This window comes from Mus caroli, unplaced genomic scaffold, assembly GCF_978045245.1.
Source record: "Mus caroli unplaced genomic scaffold, Mus_caroli_1 scaffold_3, whole genome shotgun sequence".
NCBI classification, from domain to species: Eukaryota; Metazoa; Chordata; class Mammalia; order Rodentia; family Muridae; genus Mus; species Mus caroli.
Genome location: NW_028227258.1, coordinates 21,903,336 through 21,924,964, shown reverse-complemented (window position 1 = coordinate 21,924,964; position 21,629 = coordinate 21,903,336). Strand labels below are relative to the sequence as shown.

Genomic DNA, 21,629 nt, shown 5'->3' with positions numbered 1-21,629 from the left:
CCTATGGAATCATTTGGGCTCAGTGGTGATCCTCCATATTGTTTTTAATGACAGGCATTTAGAAGAAAAGATGACACAGTAATGTTTTTCTCTAGCAGAAGAAAATGGGAACTGAAGAAAATAGCAGAAGAAAACTATGAGCTGAATGTTAGCTCATAGTAATAATGGAGAGAAGAAGAGCTGCACAGATTTAGCATTTTCATTTGTGAAGTAGAAAACAGGCTTTTTAAATGGATATTACTAGATGAACCCACTCAGGTTTTCCATATGTGGTTATGTTTCACACAGTTTCAGCGAAACCGAAGGCCACATGGCACGATGACTATAGTTAATACTATTGTATTGTTGTTATACTTCAAAATACATTGAATATATTTTAAATCTTTATTCTAAGAAGATAATGTGTATTGTAGGTTATGGCTATGCTAATCACCCAATTTGATCATTGTACAATGCATAAATGCTTGAAGCATCACATTTTACCTCACATGCATACACATATATGTACATATGTATGTATAATTTGTCACAGACAAATAAAAACAGAAGCAAAAATAATTCCTGAGGAATTATAGAGGAATCTCAATGAATTTATATTTTGTAGAAAAATTGATGGGTGATTTGATTTCTAGAGAGCATTTATTGATCGCAATCTATGCAGTAGACATCTTTTAAGCAACTGGTGTTGAAAAACAAAGATTCATCATGGTGTGGAGGCTCTATTCCAGCGAGAGACAGAGATAAGCAAGAATGCTAATGAGCAGCTAAACTGTAAAGTTTATGAGACAGAATGATTGCAGAGTTGGGAACTGGGGAGTGGCCAGGTTGGCAGTATGGCTACACTGGACATGTGCAGTCTGGACACAGTGACCATGAGACTGTGACATTACACTGCACAGTCTGGATGTCAGCAGCATGGCATTACACTGGGCAGGACATAGTGGATATGAGACTGTGGTGTTATACTGGAAATTCTGGACACAGTGGGCACCAGTCTGTGGCGTTACACTGGACAGTCTGGACACAGTGGGCACGAGACTGCAGAGTTACACTGGACAGTCTGGATACAGTGGGCACTAGACTATGACATTACACTGCACAGTCTGGATGTCAGCAGCATGACGTTACACTGAGCAGGACATAGTAGACACGAGACTGTGGTATTACACTGGGCAGTCTGAACATAGTGGTCATAAGACTGGCGTTACACTGGACAGCCTGGACGCAGTGGGCACAAGTCTGTGGCATTACACTGGGCAGCACACAGTTGACAGGAGACTGTGGCGTTACACTGGGCAGTCTGTAGCACTTACCTTGAGCTTGCAGCCTTCATTCTGACACAGCTTCCTGACTAGGGCTCCAATGATGATCATAACCGATTCTCTGATGTCGTTGCTTGCAAAGGAACCTTTGAACTTACTCTGTGGCCAAACAGGGGTCAAATAGGTCATCAGGACACTTCAGCTTTCCAAAGGGACACTTACCAGCTAATAAAGTAACCATCATCAGGGGAAATGACTTTGTGTTTCTAGACAATAAACTCAGAATTTTGTTTTTGAGACACTTAGAAATGTGTTGTCTAGTTTTGCATGAAGGATTGCTAAACTGCCTGGCCCGCAATGATCTTAGCCCCTCCTTCCACCACCCAAGTCTGTGAACCCTTCAGGGTTCAGGGATTTGATTGTTCAAAGATCCCCCAAAAGTCTGTAGCATTCCGTATATGAACTGGAGATGTCAATGTGTATGTAGAAATAGCAAGAAGATTTTTGAAGTCAAAGTAATCCTAATTGCTTATTGAAGCATCATATAAAACATTTACTCTGTTTCTTCATTTGCCACATGATAAAGTAGGTGGCCGTAATCTTCAGGTTGTCGTATAGTGTGGGTCATGCTGCTCACTAGACCTTCAGAGCCCCTAAGTGAGAAGGTTGACTGTGCTGGTTGATGCACAGAAAAGAGGCCAACAGTGTGAGTGCTAAGAGAACGCTCTCCTATGGCCTCAACTTGGACTGGATCCACTTTTAATAGCTGCTTCCATTTAAGAAGTTTTGCTTATCATCTTTTACCCAGCAGCCTATGATCACCATTTCCCCAGTGTCCCTGACTTACAAGGAGGGCTCGTAGGAGTTCTTCATCAGGGTGGGTGGCAAAGCCGCAGGCATAGAGGAACCTTTCCTGGAGTACGATACTGCTGTCGCTTTTGAAATCCAAAAAGTCCAGGATGGCTTCCAGCGAGTCTGGAGTCTGAGCAGAGGTGACGGCGTCCACCAGCTGAGGGCTGTAAAACAGGCATTACCACGGACATCATGCTTCCGGGCCTTAGGGAAGCGCTACACACACAAACACACACACACACACACACAGGCACACACACACCGCCACTCACAGCCTTCTGTTAATTTAAACTTCTTAAGGAAGTACGTTTTTCCCTTCGAACAAAAATTATAAATAATACAGTCCCAAAGGACTGCTTTATTCTACTGAAATTTCTCCTCCCCTTCTCTTGTCTCAGAACATACAAACCATTACACTATACTAACCTAACCAAAATACGCTTGAAGATTTGTAAGTTAATATTATGTAAATATCATAAATCAGACCCGGAAAAGCGATACTTTTATGTGTGTAATACAGACAATCTGAAGTCTCAAATTGAATTTTCTCTAATTAGATTTACTAAAACACACATTTCTCAAATGCCTAATTTAACTAAAGTACCATTCATTATTGATAGAAAATGAAAACTTTTATGTTCATATATAAGGAGGAAGTTTTTGCCCTTTAAAAATAAATAAAGACACAATTATATAGTTCTGTTTTATTCACAACGAATATGTCATTGTCTTCCATGAAAAAAAATTGTTGTTAAAAATTGATCATGAAAACATCTTTGGTTATTTGAGTCTGGGCGTGATAAAAATTTCTAATCAATTTTTCACACTAATGAACATATGGATATAAATATTACACACTGAGCTCACATGCTCATGCTCACAGTGGCTCATCCCTGTAATCCCAGCCCAAAGAAAGCTGAGACAAGGGGATCAACCCAGGTCCAAGGCTAGCCTGGACTACATAATAAGTTTTAGGATAGCGTGGGCTACCGAGTGAAGCCTCATCTCAAAATCCATCAAACAAACAAAACTGACCAATGGCTTGAGAGCACAGTTCCACAGAAGGAAGGCAGCCCCCGTCTCAGAGCATGATAAATTCAAGCCTGTACTAATTTGGACTCGTGGACACAAAACAACAGTCATGAGAATCATTGAGAAAGCCTGCTGGTGCGATTCTGGCCAAGTGAGCATTAAGTTACTGACCTGTGGTACAGCTGTTAGAAAATGCAGGCCAGCAGAATCACTGGTTTGGAAGTAGGACAGAAGACAGAAAGTGGGTCCTTCTTACTTAATAAAAAAAACTACCAGGGTTGCAGAGATGGCTCAGTGGCTTAGGGCGCCGCCGCTCCAGCAGAAGAACCTAGTTTGTACCCCAGCACACATATGGCGGGGCACACAACCACCTGTGACTCCAGCCCAGGGAATCCAACACCCTGCACTGACCTCCAAGGGCAACAGGCACACACGGTGCACATACATACACACAGCAAAGTGTTCGTACACACAATGCAAATATATCTTTAAAAAAGTAAATAAATGAATGAAAAGACAGTGGTGGTGTAAAACCTTTCCTGACCGACGGCCCTGAAAAGCAATGTGGCTTACAGCACTTCTTTCTTCTCTGCCTTCAGAATCTGGAGGATCTCTTCTCTCCTAGAAGTCCGGAGGTGCTGGATGAAGGCCAGGAAGCTCTGGACGGCCTCGGCCTTGGACAGGTTTTCAGGCTCCAGATTCTTTCTGATGGACTCCCAGTGCTCCGCCAGCTGCAAAGCACAGCCCCGGGTGCAAGTCCCTTAGTTCTGAGCTCCCGATTTACGAAAGGCGAAAGGCGCTGTTCTCCACAGAGATACAACGGTCACGCCACCCATCTCGTACACTGTGTGAAGCCAGCCGCTAATATGTAAGACTGCTTCCCCTATGGGGGGGGGGGGACGGGGGGGGGGTTACGCTAGAGCTGGATTTGCGCGACCTTGGACCATTAGCCATCTTGAGGTTTGGATGTGTGGGTCCAGCAATGACTGTGTTGTGACAAGCACACCCGAGGCCAGGCTTTGAGCACACTAGGGGAAGTGTGCGGAAGTTTCATTAACAGCTGGGGACTTGGTGTTTGGGAAAGGCAAAGTGAGACCTGCCAGGGTCGTACTGCTTTCTAACTTGCTCGGACCTCACTGCAAATCAAAGTTTCTTACGGCATTGCTTGTGTGGAATCCAATGCCACGCTGTTGCTGGGATCGCAACTGTTCAGAGTTTGTATCTATGCTTAACAGGGAGAGTTGAAAAGGGGTCATTTTCTCATATGCTACAGTTATCGTATAATGACCTTGAGAGCAGTAATAATGCCGATCAATGTCATCTTTCACTTTGGAAACAAGCCAAATAACTTCCCTACTTCAGTACGTTTTCCCTTACCCCATTGTATAGAATGTTAAATTCTATCAGTGTGACTGTTAACTGCGTGGTTAATCATCATGTTGTTTTAAAATGATTGATTCCTTCTTTTAAAGAACTAGCAATTACCTCTGCTGCAGAAAGAAAGGAAGGGGGAGAGAGAGAGAGAGAGAGACAGACAGACAGACAGACAGACAGAGACAGAGACAGAGCCAGAGCCAGAGCCAGAGCCAGAGCCAGAGCCAGAGCCAGAGCGAGAGTCAGAGAGATGGGGGGGGGGAGGGAGGGAGAGGGAGGGAGGGAGGGAGGGAGGGAGGGAGGGAGGGAGGGGGAGAGGGAGAGAGAGAGGAGGAGGGGGGGGAGAAAGGGAGAGGGAGGGAGGAAGGGAGGAAGGGAGGGAGAGAGAGAGAGAGAGAGCGAGCAATTACAAGCCGGCATCATCCCTAGCCTGTCCACACTTACAGAAGGGCATCCTTTGCAGACGCGCTCGAGGACCTGTCCCACAATGGGAATGGCTTTGTATTTGGAATCAACTGCTTTAATTACACCTGCCACTTGCTTCCCGGGGATCATCCTTGGGCCGGCTTCAGTTGTCTTCAGCTCCAATTTCTGCCTGTGCAACACCAAATGGAAACAGCGCATTGTAAGAATTTACAAGTGTGAGAGAGGGGAAAAATACTAAAACTGCAACTCTTTCAGAAAACACAAAACCAACTAACTTACTCCATCCATTTACTCATGCAGTCTACGGCATCTCCAGAGACACCTTGAACCCCAACGGCATTATTTAGTTTTTCTGGTCTAACTATTTTATTAAAAGATTGGGAAGTTTTAGGTCTAGACTTTCAAAATATCATGCTAAGAGGACAGAAGAAAGAAGACTTGTCAGGATGCAGAAGAAGACACGGGCGGTCTATCAGCCCTTTCACCTCAGTTAGCTTTCTGAAAATCCCAAGTCAACTACTAACCAAGACAGTCAGCAAAGCTCATTTTACAAAAAAAAAAAAAAAAAAAAAAAAGGTCTGACACACTCTCCTACTGACACACTCTCCTAGAATTTTGTCATTTGATCATCAAAAGACAGGCAGGTGTACTGAAACTAGTATTTCCTTATGTGTTACTGTAGATTGTATGAAAAATGATGAACAGGTTGAACCCAAATTTTGCAAGGAGTTCAGTCAAAATAAAAAGGCCCTCTGTGCGCGCACATACACACACACACACCTATTACAAGTCAAATACAATAATATAGAAAAGAAAATGTTGACTATAACAATATGTGAAGGAAAATAACACTTTTAGCATTATTGTCTTACTTCGACACTATTTTTCCAGCTATGGTTTGTTGGAAGTTCAAGGCAAAAGCCCTGGTCTCTTCTGCAAGCACAGCAGTGACGAAGCTGTCCTCTATCTTGTAGGTAGTGACAGATGTGGCTTTTGAACTGACACCCAGCACCTGCATAAATAAGTAAGTGAATCAGTAGAAAGTAATTATCCTTAAATTTTAATTGAATCAAATAGCAACTGCCTTTCAATTTTCAAAAGGGTGCCTCTTTTACACCATCTCCCATCATGAGAACACCCACAACACACTGAAATATCTGTTCATGTGGTGCTTGTAAGGACATAGCCTAAACTAAAAATGACAAAGATTTCCTAGGTGTATTGCTTTGTTGCTTCTCTATTATGTTAAATCTCTACAGAATGTCATTTGTCGAGTGCCTCCGAGGAAGCTGCCATACCTGGTTTGCCGTTGTAAATCCAGACCGCTCAATTTTGCATGTATCCAGAGCCTTAATTTTGACCACTTTGTCTTGCTGGGCCTGGTAGGTCACTTTACAATCCCCAGAGATATCTACCTGGAACAGAAAGCAAGAGCGTAATGCTTGGGATGCCACGTGGGCCATCTCCATTCTCATGGGAAGAGGCTTGAATCGTGGGTACCCTGATAGGCCATTGGGAACTTCACCCTACCCCGGGATGACAAAACAGAACGATAGAAGTCCTCGAAGGCTTTGTACAGGATGCCAAATCTCATTGTCTTTGATTAGGCCTGAGAACATCTCCTCAGCTGTCCCAGGAATCATGGGCCATCCTACTTCTCTCAGAGTTCAGGATCTGAATATACTGCTTGACCACTACTGAACTCTCTGGCCATGTGGGTAATTATCTGGTGGGGGCGGGGGGGGGGCAATGCTTTTAAAGCCTGTATCAAGATGGTGTGTGTGATCTTTCAAGAGAGAAATATGGCCAAAAACTCTTGAAACTCGTGAGATGAACTAAATTCATTGTCATTCATAATAAGAATCTGAGTTTAGACAAAAACATCCCAAAATAGACTCTGTTCAGCTCCCGTGAGCTTTCCCCTTGGGTTCCCTGCCAGCACCATTCCTGCTGCTATTTTAGTAAGCTAGACACATTCTCTTGGCCCAGCCCGGCCATCCCAGTTTCTCCTCTGGTCGTGAGCTGGATGAGTTAAGATCAGGAAAACTGGTGTCCAGCTCAACTCTAGTCGGATAGCTGGAACCCACTGAATTCTCTAACTCACTTCTATTTCCTCTCTGAATTAGGGGACTTGATTCTGAAAGCCAGTGATCCATTCCAAATCCCCGAGATGATTAAAATACAGCTACGCAGGTCATCGCTTTTCTATGATTTTAGCATCCTTGGGATAAATCTATGATTTTAGCATCCCTAGGATGAATCTATGATTTTAGCATCTTTAGGATGAATCTAAGGAATGTGTTTTTTAAAATATGCTTGCCACAAGGCAGCAGGACAGAGACACTTAATAACCATTGGACCCCCCAAAGTTATCTGCATATTTTACAGTTATCCAAGGTTCCTTTAATAGAACTGATTCCAATTTCTTAACTCTGTATTTAAGCAAAAAATCATTTCATATGTAAGTGAAATGTGACGATCCAACTTAAGTCAACCTCTTTAAAACAATACTTAATCTTAAAAGCAGTTATAATTTCTGTGGAATTTCAGTATGCAAAAACGCTTAGAAACAATTTGATATACCTGTTGACAAATAAGATGTTGGTTGGCTTACTTATTGACCTGCTCATTTAATTTGTAGTACTGGGGCTTGAACTGGGCCTCATACTTGCTCAACAGGCTCTCAACTACTGACACACATCTCCAGCTCTTTTTATATTTTATTTTATTATTGCTTGGGAGACATATGTGTATTATCTATGCGTGTGTGGTAAACGCGCATGCTATGACTGAGTGTATGTGTGCACACATCCATATGCATACATGTAGGCCAGAGGGGACATAGGTATCTATCTCCCTCCATCACTTTCTGACTTATTCCCTTGAGACAGGTTCTCTCACTGAACTTGCAGCTCACCAACTGGGTCAACAGAGCTGGTCTGTGAACTCCCAGAATTCACTTGTCTCTTCCTGTTGCACTGGTTACTGGCACACTAGTAGCCACAACCATCTTTTATAAAAAATGGTGGATTTCATTAAGTCACCAGACTGTCTTAAAGTTACTCTATGACCCAGGTAGACCTTTGCTTAAAACTGGGCCTTAGCCCCCAAGTAGCTGAGATTACAGCAAGTGCCTGCCTCTCCCCCTTCACCCAGATACTGACTTCTTAGCATTGTCATTAAGTACCTCGTTGGTAGTTCCAGAGCTTAGCTGCATCTGGAATAAGCTAGCCAAGCCTCTCTTGAGATTTTCTATGCCCACTGGCTCATTTTCATAGGAGTAGAACTCCTTGACCTAAAGGGAAGAAGAAAAATACAAATGAAGTCATGGGACCTTGTTTATCAGATTCAGTTAAATGCGTGGCTGGAGAAGCCTGGTTCTCACACCCACTGATTATGTGAGAGATTATTCTGTTAGTGCAAAGCTGTGATTTCTTTCTTGTAAAAAGAAGCAGTTTCAGTTTCTATGAAGTGAGATAATCAGAAAATGGAACTTAGAAGGCAAAAATGAAGGTCCTGAGTATGAAGGTCACTGTGGAGAGGGAGAGCCCAGGGTTTCTGTGAAAACCGGGGCTGTGGAGAGGAGAAAAGCTGGGCCATCATTTTCCTTCCCAGCACACATGTTTCACCTGCTAGAAACAAAAGCTGAATAAACAAACAAACAACAACAACAACAACAACAAAAGTGAAAGAAACGCTCTTAGAAGAGAATGAGAATCGCCACAAATGGCAGTTTGCATTTCTGAAATGGTGTAACGTCATGGCGTAGGCCATGACGAGGCGCTGGGGTTTGCTGATGAACAGCTGTGATGCCCATGAATAAGGGGCAGAGCACCAATGTGATTCCCTAGCAGTGACGCTGCCTCAGGTAGCAGAATGGCAGAGGCTGCAGCGCAGGAGAGGCTGCTTCTACTGCACAGCCCGTCTACTGCAGAAGGCTCTCATCAGAACGTAGAGGGAGGGGGTTGAAAGGAATGTGATTTGGCAGGAAGAGGAAGTGACTTGGCTCTGTTTTATATCCTTGTCACTTATTGACCCTATATCTTTTATCATTTTAATGAGTTGGTTCATCTATAAGAAACAGCACGGAAATCATAGAGAAGTTTTTAGAAGGCAGCCCATTACTTTCACCCACTGACTTCAAACACACTCTATGGTTCAGACATGGAGGACAGATATGTCTTCCCTGTAAAAATACCGTGCTCTACAAAAGCGATGGCAGAGCATTCCTGCCCCCACCGATCCACTTCTCAGAAAACAAAACAAAAACAAACAAATACACAACAACCACAAAATGAGAATTTTAAACAGCTCAGGAGTACAATGAATTTAATTAATACCAATCTGAATAATTCAGCCTACCTAAAAATTTCTCATTTCTTAGGAGGCAATATTGTATCTGAATTAACCACATGAGTGCTTCAAATCTCTATTTTTACTTCCTAGACATACTCCGCCTAGTGACAGGTTTGTTGGATACTGTATCTGTGATCAGTTTTAGTCACTCCACTGCGTCACCCTTAAGGGTAAGGATAGTGTTGTCTGTGCTGGTTAAAGGGGACCTGTGCCAGTGACTTCACTGTCTGAAAATCCAGGGATCATATTCTCATACAATCCACTGGCTGTCTCTCAGCTGCAAGCTGGCTTTCTGATGCTCTGTGCTATGGGATTTCCTTCCCATATGATTTCCAGTGCATATGACTGGATATCTATGGGCATCATGGCTACACAAGGCTTATAACTAGAGTTCTCAGACCCAGGAAAGTCAGACGTGCTTGGACGGTGGCCATGGTGTGTGTCGATGGAGGGTGATATTTTGGTCCGAGTTTGAAATGTTTCCGAAGCCATTAGCTTGGGAAGCTAACGCTCTGTCTTCATTCACTCCCATTTCCCTAGCCTACAAAGAGCTCTTAGAGTTCTGGCCATGCTGCAGAAGACTCCGGTCTTGCACTCAGACTACAAATGAGGTGGCGTGCTCATCTATCACTGGTCACCTCTGCGACGTCCATCTTGCTGTCTTAATAAGATCTTGCTGTCTTGATAAGATGACGATGCAGTGTTATTTTTTTCCAAGTAAATAATCCAAAAAGCATGAACCCTTCATAGAAAAAAATTTAATTTTTTTCTATTGGTATCTATTGTTTTCCTAGAACTAGAAAAGTGAACTAGCCTTTTCTTTTTTTTTTTCTTTTTTCCTTTGTATGGCTGCCATATTTCAGAAGCTAAAATTGTTCATTTTTAGAACAGACCAATCTCATCCAAAGTGAAGATACCATTCTTATGCATATTTGTCAGACATCGAAATTAATCAACAATTGATAACATTAATAAGTTGGAACTTTGAAGTTTGACCCATGTGACCGTCATAGCAGTAATCTTAAATTCACTATCTCACAAGAGGAACCAAGTATGTTTTATGGTGTTCGGGCCATAAAGCTGATAACTTCATTTAGTTCGAAATGAGTTCTAAATATCCAGGTGCTAAGGCTTCCGATCAGAATCCACGGTCACTAGAGTGTCCAGAGAACAGTACGCTAAGTTTGCCACACAGGACCTCAGTGTGAGGCTAGGCAGACTGCCAGGAAGGAACCCCCAGGCATCAGGTCGTCAAGCCGGGGGGCCGTTTTTTCTTTGGAACTATATTTACCCCTAGGAAGAAGTTGCCCCTCTTAAATGGCTACGACAACAGAAGGCAAATTTACATCCATTGCCTAAACAACAGAAATAAATTGAATCGATCCTGACAAACGGAGTCACCATCTTATCTGTGATATCTAGCTAAGGCAAAGCACAGTTAAGAAGTGCTGTCAGAGTAAATAGACAGGGGAAGAAACCTGAAGCTTCCAAGGTGGTGTTGACAACCGACCACACACAAAGGGCACACAAAGGGGCTACTGCTAAGCCTGAGGTAAACAGCAGATCCACCCCAGGAAAGAGCACACAGCAAGAGACAGACTTAATTTCATCAATACAGACAAGCGAAACCAAGGGCAGAATATATCTGGTTGGCTGGATTAGCATTTCAGGCCCAGAGTGAATCTGTGCTATGAGCAAAGGCACCGTTCACCCTTCGGCGTCAAGGAACGGAAGAGGGAACTGCCATACTCCCAGCTTAGTTTATTCCATGCAGATGAAAATCAGGTCAGGCCCACGCACTTATGTATGAGCAATGAGGGACTGTCAGAAAAAGGAAATCTACAAGGAATATGTATCTAAGTTACTTTGTTTGGTTCAATCATGATTTAAATATGGGAGATTTGAATGCGGAGAGGAGAAAGGGGGACTCTGGAAGGAAAAAAAAAAGATTTTCTTGAAATCCCAAGAATTTTGAGTAGAATTTAATTTTGGCTTAGGGTAGAAATGTCCTCTAAGAAAATTGTCCATCAGCACTTTCTCTGCTTTCTCAGTTTCTCTCCTTGTAATCTGAAACGACAGTGACCTTTCTAACAGCGATGGGACTGGAACTTCCCTTTGGCTCCTTCTTAGTCTACAGGGTAGAGCCTTTCCAAGCCCTTTATTGCACAGCGGAGAGATATAGAATAATGTACTTTAACCTGTGGTTACAGCAAGTCATCAGAGACCTCAGCTCCCACTGACCCGGTACACTGGTGTCACCAAAATAGTGATGTGGCAGCTTCTTCCAGCCTTTGATCACTGAGGGCATCCAGTTCTTGTGTGTGTGTGTGTGTGTGTGTGTGTGTGTGTGTGTGTGTGTGTGTGTGTGTAAAACAAGACTTTGTACTCAGCTTTTGGCAAAGGCACTGTAAAGTGATAGGTTGTGGTTAAGATAATAAATGCAATTAATATTTAATGGATTCAAGAAGCTTGCCACTTTGGAGGTCCTGAGAAGAAAAGGACTGTGTGGTGTGTTAATAAAGTGGAGCCATGTGCAAATCAAGTGAGTGAATTCATACAGTGAAAAATGACATAAGGAAACTGCCAAGTCAGCCCAGGGGGGGCTTGCAATGTGAGGACGGGGTAACATAGATAGAAGCTAGGGCATAGACTTTGCTCCGAGTGCTGACTTCATAACCTGCCAGTTCTGCGCCCTTTGGAAATTTCCTTAACTCCTCAGAACTCTCCGTCCTCCTCTGTCACAGGAGGATGATATCAACACAGCAGCAGCCTCCTGTGTCTCTGACTAGCCCAGGAGAAAATTCTGGTAGCATCTTCAGGCAGAGCTCAGTGCAAGCACAGAGGTCTCCTTCCTTATCACTAACGAATCACAAGCCAAGTCTGGCTTATTTAGCCTCACATCAACTCCTGTATTCACCACTTTCCATTCATTAAATTTTCTCCATAAGCAGTTAGTTGCTGTATGCACTGAGAGAACGATGTAATTGCCGCTCGTGAGAAACTGGTTGTTGCCTCATGGGAGAATTAGACTGCACTGTGACACACGTCAAAAGAAATACTCCCAAAAGCTGGTGGGCTTTGGGGGATGTGAGGAAAGCTTTATGGACAAACCGGTCTGCACAAGGTATTTTGGGGAAGGGGAAGAAAGCCATAGGGCAGGGAATGGAGTGGCTGAACTATAAACAGGATTGGGTGTTTCCCTGCTGAAAGCTATAAATTAGCAATGAATATAGTATAGATGGCTGAAAGAAAAATGGGAAGAACCAAGGAAGGGATCCGGTGTACCAAGAGTGATGTGGAGTCAAATGCTTGCCTCCTGCTGACTAAGAGAGTGCGAGCATCCCAAAAGCAGGAAGGACGCGCAAGCCAAGCTTGAATCTCTAGGAAGATTCTGAGTAGTGGGGGAAAAACAAAGGAGCTCCGAGAGACCGGGGTTCACATGCCTGCCCCGGACTCCTTCTCTCAGGGCTCCATAACAACAAAAAAAATTGCATCCTGTTTGCAACACCAGTTTCTGACGTTTTTTACATTCAAATACTTGTCGTCGGTATTTTGAGTGTAGAAAGTCAAACTTTGGAGACATGCAAAGCAACCTGCAAAACTCTCGTATCTTTGTCTCTCAACCTCATGACTGAGCTTGACACTCAGTTTTAAATCACAAAACTTCTGAAAGCTTGCAGAATTTTCTTACTGGCATTCTAGATGGACATTATAATATTCACCCGTCATTTAGCTATATTTGATGTTTTCTGAAGTCGTATTTATAACAGATGTCTACATATTTTGAAAGCTGCGTGTCTTCAATATGACACAGGAAAAAAGGTCACTTTTATGCTTTGCCCAGACAGATAGCCTCACAAATTAATATTATTGACATACCCTCTAACCTTCCATTTCCTGAACTTATGCAAACTCATGCTGTGATGATTTTCTGTGTTATACTAGCTCCATAATAGCTCCATACATTAGGTTCTAATTTAATAGTTAATAAGGTGTACTTTAGGAACAGTGTTTCTCATCCATAAGCCAATACTTCATCCTGTTACAATGATTTAGAGAGAGAGAGAGAGAGAGAGAGAGAGAGAGAGAGAGCGCCTGGGTAGGGAACAGAATTCAGGGCATGATTTTATTTACTTTGGCAATGTTTCAGCTGCAATCTTTGAGATGATTCCACTGTAAAGGTGGTAACAGTGTGATTCCCTCAGAGTTCTACCTGCTGCAAGGGAGCAGCCTAGGAAGCCGTGGAAGAAAACACCAGGGCCATTACCTTCCCCCGGACCAGATGAAGAAGCATGGGTCTCTGCAGAGCCTCCAGGTTGTCCTTCCCTATGATCTTAGGTGTACTTTTGCCCTGGAAGATGCTCTTCTCTCCTCTCTGTTGACCCGCATTTTCCACGTTAACAGCCGTTATCTAAGGTCAAGGAAAGAAAACTATTAGGAAAAACCCCCACATCTGCCTCTTGAAAATGAAAGTGGTGAAGGATACCAATTGAGGTTGTCATCTTTCAAACCATGACTCATGGGACTTGTCCCTTGTGCCACTCAGCAAGAGCCTTAGCCAACCAAGCTACAAGGGCTCACCATGTCATCCCACTTCTAAGAGTGGAGAAGGTGTTATATTTCAACTAGTGGCTTGAATTTGGTTCTCGGGTGTCACTGTCACCTTTCTGACTTTTGGGCAGTCGCTGCCCACCTCATCGCTTCCCTGTCTGTAGCATGTCTGAACCACGCCACCCATTCTGCCTCTGTGTGTTTTTAAATGGAAGATGGGCAGTCAAGGTACAGGACAAGAATGTGGACAATGTCTTCTGCAGGAAAGCTTGCTGTTCTTGTGATAAACGACTCAGAGGAATGGATGGTGATGTTTTGATCCAACTTTGAAAATACAACAAACACTACAGACATAACAAAGCAAAACAAAACAAAACCAGCAACAGATTGGCAACAGATTGGGCTGCAATCAAAGTCACTATAAAGAACATCCAAACTATTGGTTAGCTTTGGTTCAGTGCACTATTTGACATTAACCTGCAGAAGAATCACCTAACTTTAAAAGGAATTCATTGCCCTTAGGTTTTTGGAAAGTAGAACTACAATAGATCAACATTAGGAAAATTCACAAATCTAAACCACTATGGCTGACCAAACCCTGTCATTCTTTGGAATAAGTGGTTCTTTCTAGTAGAGGTTCTGTCATCCCACCTGTTAAGTGAGGTCTCTCTAATGCTTCTCCTTTCCAGTCCCCTTGGTTCCTTGCATGATATGCATTGCAAATCCCTTCCTCCCAGGACCCTTTGAATGGATTCCAATCCCATGTCCCTATCACATTAAGATGATAAATAGACCTGGAGATCAGACTCCAGTTACTCAGCAGCCTGGAGCACGTATCTCCTAACATCCCTCTCCGACAATTTGGAGAACACTCACTATTGGTCAGCAACAATTTCAAAACAGCGAATGCTTCACCTGTCTTTGTAAAAGAGAAGAAGCCAAGTCTAACCAGGAGCCCAAAACAAGGGCTAATCTTGGCGAAGTCTTGTGTTTCATTTTGGTAGGAAGGGCCCACCCACCGTGACTTGGATCACTTGATCATCGTCACCGTCAGGATCCCTCCACAGTAACACAATGTCCACATCAGATGAGATTCTGTAGCCCACGCTGTCTTGCGGTTTTCCTTTGCCCCCATCAAGAAACACTTCAGTGGAGTACGTGAGCTTGTATAGCCGCTCATTATTTAATGAGAGGCCAGTTGTGTGACCTGCATTAAAAGAGGGACAACAGATCAAGTTTCAATTGTCAGGCACCTGTCAGGCCAGAGAACATACTGTCTTGCCACCATTGCGTTCTTTCTGCTCCCTGAGGCTCGGTGGGGCTTAACAAGCACCGGCTGAACCGAAGATGGTGTGCTTCTCCGAGACTTAAAAACCACACATAACTGAATTAACTGATGAACCGCAGACAAGCTTTCATTTCAGGAACCATTATTTATATAAATCATCAAGTCATCTCTATATTGCTCTGGCTGAACATTAAAGACACTTTTAGAGCAACTGACAGGTTGCTTTTAATCACGTGACTATAGGTCAAGCAGAGGTCTTGACAGGAATTGCTTTAGAAATTAAGTAAGATCATTTGTAATTCACATTTAAAATTTTTATGTGTAGGGGTGTTTTGCCTTCATGAATGTATACCAAATGCATGCCCAGGGAGGTCCGAGGAGGGTGTTGGATCTCCAGGAACTGGAGCTACATTCAGTTGTAAGTCGCTGTGTGGTACCCAACCCCAGGTCCTCTAGAAGAGCAACAAGTGCTTTTAACCAAACCACAGATCTATCTTTAAAGCATCATAATTAATATATTTTTAATTTCAATAGTCATCAGAAAGACAATTCTTTCGTTGGCATACTTGGTGCATTTAAAGAATGCTTTCTCTTTGTGGCTCTTTCTGAAAGCTTGCTTAGCAAACTCGTCCACAGGTCATTTCTCTGATGGCTGTGGAGGTTCATACTTAGAAGTTCAGTGCTTTGAAGACTGAGACAGGAAGATGCCCATGAGTTTGAGGGTAGCCTGGGCTATATAATAATTTCATGCCAGCCTGGACTCCATGGTGAGTTCCATGTAAACCTAGACTATAATGTGAGACCATGTCTCAAATAAATAAATAAATAAATAAATAAATAAATAAATAAATAGGTAAAATTCTTACCCAGTTTCTGTTTCAGGGTATTGCTCTTCAGACTGGACATAATGACACTTTTTTAAAGATTTATTCATTTTATGTATATGAGTACACTGTTGCTGCCTTCAGACACACCAGAAGAGAGCGTTAGATCCATTACAGATGGTTATGAGTCACCATGTGGTTGTTGGGAATTGAACTCAAGACCTCTGGAAGAGCAGTCAGTGCTCTTAACCGCTGAGCCATCTCTCCAGGCCCTATAATGGCATTTGTTTGTTTGTTTGTTTGTTTGTTTTGTTTTTTTGTTTTTCGAGACAGGGTTTCTTTGTGTAGCCCTGGCTGTCCTGGAACTCATTCTGTAGACCAGGCTGGCCTCGAACTCAGAAATCTGCCTGCCTCTGCCTCCCAAGTGCTGGGATTAAAGGCGTATGCCACCACGGCCCGGCTCATAATGGCATTTTGTATTCCCAAAGTAGAGACAGTGTGACGGAGCTGCTAGTTGGCTGAAGCAAGGAGGCAGAGCAGAGGTGAGTCGGAGTGAGGCTCCTTCAGGGAGTTGGGTTGTGGAGATACACGAAGAGGTAATTAAGACCAAGAATCTGACAGGGAAATGGAGGGCAGGAGGAGGGAGGGGGTGCGCAGGTGATTAATGAAATGGACCAAAACTGAGGACTGGATGGGGACAAAGCCAACAGAAAGTAAAAGCCATTCATTAACAAACCGGAAACAGCACTGAGAGCAGATTCACCCTCAGCAGCCTGATCAACAGCAGGTGGGGAAAACTTCAGCCTCTGGCAGTCCCATTCAACAAATCAATATCCTCCACACTGTCCTTCATCCTAAGAAGGGAGAGTCCCCTCCAGCCTTTTGCTCATTATCTCTCAATCATTTTGAGGGCAAAGAATCTACCACCAAATCATGGTCGTCTGATACCAAAGGTGACTCCAGGTAGAGGGAGAGAACTAAGCTCTATATCGTATGCTTGTGATACTTAGCATAAGAAAGTCTTAATGAAATGAAGAAACTCAAAGAAGCATAGGCCCTGGGCCCCTCACACCCAGGCTCCTTGAAAGCCTCTGGAAGAGGGCCCCATCGACCTGCCCTCATCCCTTATCTTTCCTCCATAACCTTTGTAAGCACAAGCTATTTTTGTAGTGTTTTCTCAAAGACGGCCTCTCAGTTGCACAAGCTTTGGGTTCTAACCACCTGGATTTGTCATTGAGCTTGTACACAACAAGTTGTCATGTTCTAAGCCACATTTTCCCCATGCGCAGGCGGCGTGCCTCCACGCTGCTGGTGCTTGTGTGTTTGCGTGTGCACGCGTGTGTGTGTATGCATGTATAAGTGCATGTGCGTGTGTGTGAATTTACTATTTTTAAGTTAACTGAATGGAAATCAAACATGAAACCACAGTAACTGCTGTATCTCCATTATTTTTTCCCTTCAAATAATCATGGTATTGGGTTCTATATTATACTGTTTACATCACATTAGACAAACAATAAAACTCTGTCTTATAACACTCCCAAATCAGAGAAGACTTACAAGGATTTTTTTCACTCGAGGAAGGGTTATATCTTTTTTTTTTTTTTTTTTGGTTTTTCGAGACAGGGTTTCTCTGTAGCCCTGGCTGTCCTGGAACTCACTTTGTAGACCAGGCTGGCCTTGAACTCAGAAATCTGCCTGCCTCTGCCTCCCAAGTGCTGGGATTAAAGGTGTGCACCACCACGCCCCGTGTGGAAGGGTTATATCTTAACCACTGATGATTTTTAAAAGTATTGAAAATATTCCCTCTAGTTTAAGACCCCATTTGCTCAGGTAAACAATTGAATTGTAGCCCTCAATAACTTGTTGTAGTAACAGTCCCTTTTCATGTAGAAATTTCATACACACACACACACACATGGTGGGGGGGGGGAGAGAGAAATATTGAGACAAACTTTGCTTTATGATCAAAAGTCACATTGGTCCCAAACAGATTTAAAGTGTGTGTGGTTATTTTATGTCCATCACTCAGGAACACAGTACTAGAAGTTGACCCTACCATGACAGATTGCCTTTAGAGCGATTGGTCTTAACAGTGTAACTTTTTATAAACTATAAAAAAGTGACATCTTTATACAAGGTCACAATCCAAAACCCAAAGAGTTTACAAGCTGGTGGATTTATAGAAGGTTTCACAACAGTACAGTATTCCATACAACACTTTCAAACCTCTCCTTGTGAAATCCCTTTCCTCTAGGATTTTCCTGATGTCATTAATTCATATTTTAAAGTAATGTTTGCCTTAAAACAAAAATTGTTAACTAGGATCACTATTTTTAAAGGACGTCTTATTTCTTACATCCATATTACATCGCTTTATTTTCCTTCACTCCCTGACTCAGGTTATGCTACTCCCTTTGAAAAGCAACGGGAGTCCATACAGGCTTTACCAGTTCATTCATAATTCTTTGGCCATCAAATGCCTTCCTTTTATTGGGTCTAATTCTTCTTGTCCTTCCAGTGCTAAGCAACCAGACTGGGTTATTTTACAATTCAAATGAAGGCACTGCCTTCTGTGTGTCTATCAGCAGGTAACATTAGCTCACATCTCTCTCCAAGAGTGAGAAACTGAAGCTAGAGACACACTGCTCTGGGGTGGGGTGGCAGGGCTGAAATGAGAAGGGAATCTCTACTTTGGTAAAAGAGAGCAGGAAATTAAATTCTGTCTTCCTTTCCACCTTGTCACTTCCTCCCCCCAGATATTCCAATCTTATATACTTTCAAAAATTGTATAGTTAGGAACTCTTTCAACACACACACACACACACACACACACACACAGAGAGAGAGAGAGAGAGAGAGAGAGAGAGAGAGAGAGAGAGAGAGAGAGAGAGATTCAAGTTTAGGGAAAGGCGACATAAACTTACCTTTAACAGAAGCAGAGTAGGAGGAGAAGAAGCAGAGAAAAAGCACTGCCAGGAGGATCATGCTGGCTCCCTCTGCCGCATCCAGTCCCTGGGACTCACTGAGCAGTGGTGGCAGCCAGCAAGGAAGTGACCCTCCTCAGAACCGGCGACGACAGTGTTTATCTATAGGGGAAAGGTCAGATTCCAAACTCCAAAATCAGGACCTAAGTTCATGGAAGGGCTCACTATTAATGATTAAACGCAGGTGGGATATAGTTTGTAGTCTCTCACTTCTAAGAAATTTGTTTCAGCAGGGCAGTGGTGGCGCACGCCTTTAATCCCAGCACTTGGGAGGCAGAGGAGAAAGATTTCTGAGTTCGAAGCCAGCCTGGTCTACAGAGTGAGTTCCAGGACAGCCAAGGCTACACAGAAAGAAAGGCTACCCTGTCTTGAAAGAAAAAAAAAAGAACGAAAAAAGAAAAAAAATTTGTTTCACCCCAGAAGGAAAATCAAGGGAGTTTTTATCTTGTATTCCAAACTAAACCAGTGAACAGTCTTACATATGCAGAAAAGACAAAGTACTAAGAAGTCATGCCAAAAAAAAACCAAACCAAACCAAACCAAACTACAACAAAAAAACCTAGTTGTGATACTCTTCTGCTCAAGTACACAATCATCACCAAACCTGGAGTATCCTATAATTTGTATGGAAACGTGAGGTTCAATAAATCCCAACCTCGTTGAACCCTACTGAACCAGAATGCATCTTCTATGATTATTTTTGAATTTTTATACTATCACCAACCATTACAAAGATGACTTCCAATTGCAGAATTTAACCTAAGTCATACCACCATTGATAAGGATAATGCTATGATTAGGCCTTTCATCCCTGAAGTACAGATCGTTGTCCTTATATGGGAGAAATGTCAGGGTTGGGGCAGTCAGCATTTGACAGCATTAATGTGTCAGTAGGCCAACTGAGGCTACCAGAGTGGCCCTCTGTAAAGTCAAGTGATGCCTGTTTCCCAGATACCCAGGTTCCTAGACTGGGCAGCCAGAGTCCCCTTGTTCCTTCTGAGTTACATTTCTTCCTTTCTTCCTTTCTTTCTTCCTTTCTTTCTTCCTTTCTTCCTTTCTCTCTTCCTTCCTTCCTTCCTTCCTTCCTTTCTTCCTTTCTTCCTTTCTTTCTTTCTTTCTTTCTTTCTTTCTTTCTTTCTTTCTTTCTTTCTTTCTGGTTCTGGTTTTTCGAGACAGGGTTTCTCTGTGTAGCCCTGGCTGTCCTGGAACTCACTCTATAGACCAGGCTGGCTTCGAACTCAGAAATCCACCTGCCTCTGCCTCCCAAGTGCTGGGATTAAAGGTGTGCGCCATCACTGCCCAGCCTGCGTTACATTTCTAAGAAGAGATTCAGAGGACAAGTCCCAGTTCTCACCACTTTTGCAACTGTATATTATCTAGGATACCTCTTTCAAGAGAATGCCGTCCTATGTATAGCTCAGGCCACACTAAGTGACCCAGCTAACATTTGTCCCTGGAAGTCCTGATAGAAACATAAACACTTCTAAGGGGGGTGGGGGAGTCGATTGGGTAGAAGAAAAAGGAAGTGTGGAAGTGAGGGCTATTGGGATACTGGTCTATGAGAATATTTATGGCCATGTTTGTTTTACATATAAAATGAATTCTTAAAGCAATCCTGGTTCCCCTGAAAATCTGCCACTCCCCTAACCTTGAGTTTAAGTCTTTTAGACAATTTAGATTAAAGATAGCAAGCAATAGAGCTACAAAATAAAATGTAAAAGTAAAAAAAAATGTCCTTTGAAGTGTGTTTTCCTATGCAAAATTGAAAGGTGAAAATTACCTTAACCTCCTCTTGAGAGCAGAACTTCATTTGTTATCACCAGTTTTCCTGGGGCCAGACAGGAAAGGGCGTGCTCACAAAACAAACAAACAAACAAACAAACAAACAAACAAACTTCCAAAACCCAAACCTTTACAGAAATGCTTTTGTGGATACCGGGTGGCCATAGACAATGCACATACAATGTAATGTGAAAATGCCTGTCCCTTGGTGGCCATAGACAATGCACATACAATGTAATGTGAAAATGCCTGTCCCTTGCTTTGGGTTTAGTTGCTGTTGTTGTTACTGTAGCTTATTTTTTGAGATGGCACTGGCTAACCTGGAAGTCAACGGTGCAAAACAGGATGGCTTTCCACTCACAGTGATCCTCCTGCCTCATATCCCAAGTTCTGGGATTAAACACATGTATCGCAATGTCTATCATTGCTTTCATTTTCACAGATTCACACAATGCTAGATAGGTGGACAAAGAAAGCCCTCATGGTCACCGAGGCTTACACACATATTTATTACAATAAAGAACTATTTGTGTCTTACCCCAGTGTCTAAGAGCTACCTTGCATTTTCATCTCAGAGTCACACTCAAGAGTCACACTCGGATATATTTTACAGCTATCACTATAGTGTGTGGTATGTGATACGTGTCTCTTTGGGTAAAGTTCTAGTCGTTGTCAGGAGTTCGTAGCAGAGTCCAACCAATAAAAGGCATATCACGATTACCTAATCAAGTGAGTGCTGTTTCGCTTGAACATTTGATTTCCACCAGAAAGCACTATGGTCAGGAGTCATTTCGTCACAAGACACACAAAGAGGCTGCCTCTGCTGTTCATAGCATTAGCCTATTATATTTGACTTAGATATTTCTCTTTTTATAAAGAATTTGGAGAAAAGACT

The 21,629-nt window shown here is 42.8% G+C and overlaps 1 protein-coding gene across 1 annotated transcript in view; it reads right to left on the bottom strand.

Moving 5' to 3' along the window:
• Mttp (microsomal triglyceride transfer protein) overlaps positions 1–19,047 on the bottom strand; it is a 43,860-nt gene extending 24,813 nt beyond the window's left edge. Inside the window, exons 1-10 of the mRNA XM_021157355.3 lie at positions 18,893–19,047; positions 14,873–15,060; positions 13,570–13,713; positions 8,134–8,241; positions 6,245–6,361; positions 5,819–5,958; positions 4,965–5,115; positions 3,720–3,877; positions 2,110–2,278; positions 1,314–1,421 (exon numbers count right to left, since the gene is read on the bottom strand). Coding sequence (XP_021013014.1) covers positions 1,314–1,421; positions 2,110–2,278; positions 3,720–3,877; positions 4,965–5,115; positions 5,819–5,958; positions 6,245–6,361; positions 8,134–8,241; positions 13,570–13,713; positions 14,873–15,060; positions 18,893–18,953 — 1,344 coding nt within the window. The 5' untranslated portion in view covers positions 18,954–19,047. The remainder of the gene's footprint in view (positions 1–1,313; positions 1,422–2,109; positions 2,279–3,719; positions 3,878–4,964; positions 5,116–5,818; positions 5,959–6,244; positions 6,362–8,133; positions 8,242–13,569; positions 13,714–14,872; positions 15,061–18,892) is intronic.
• Between the last annotated feature and the right edge of the window lie 2,582 nt (positions 19,048–21,629).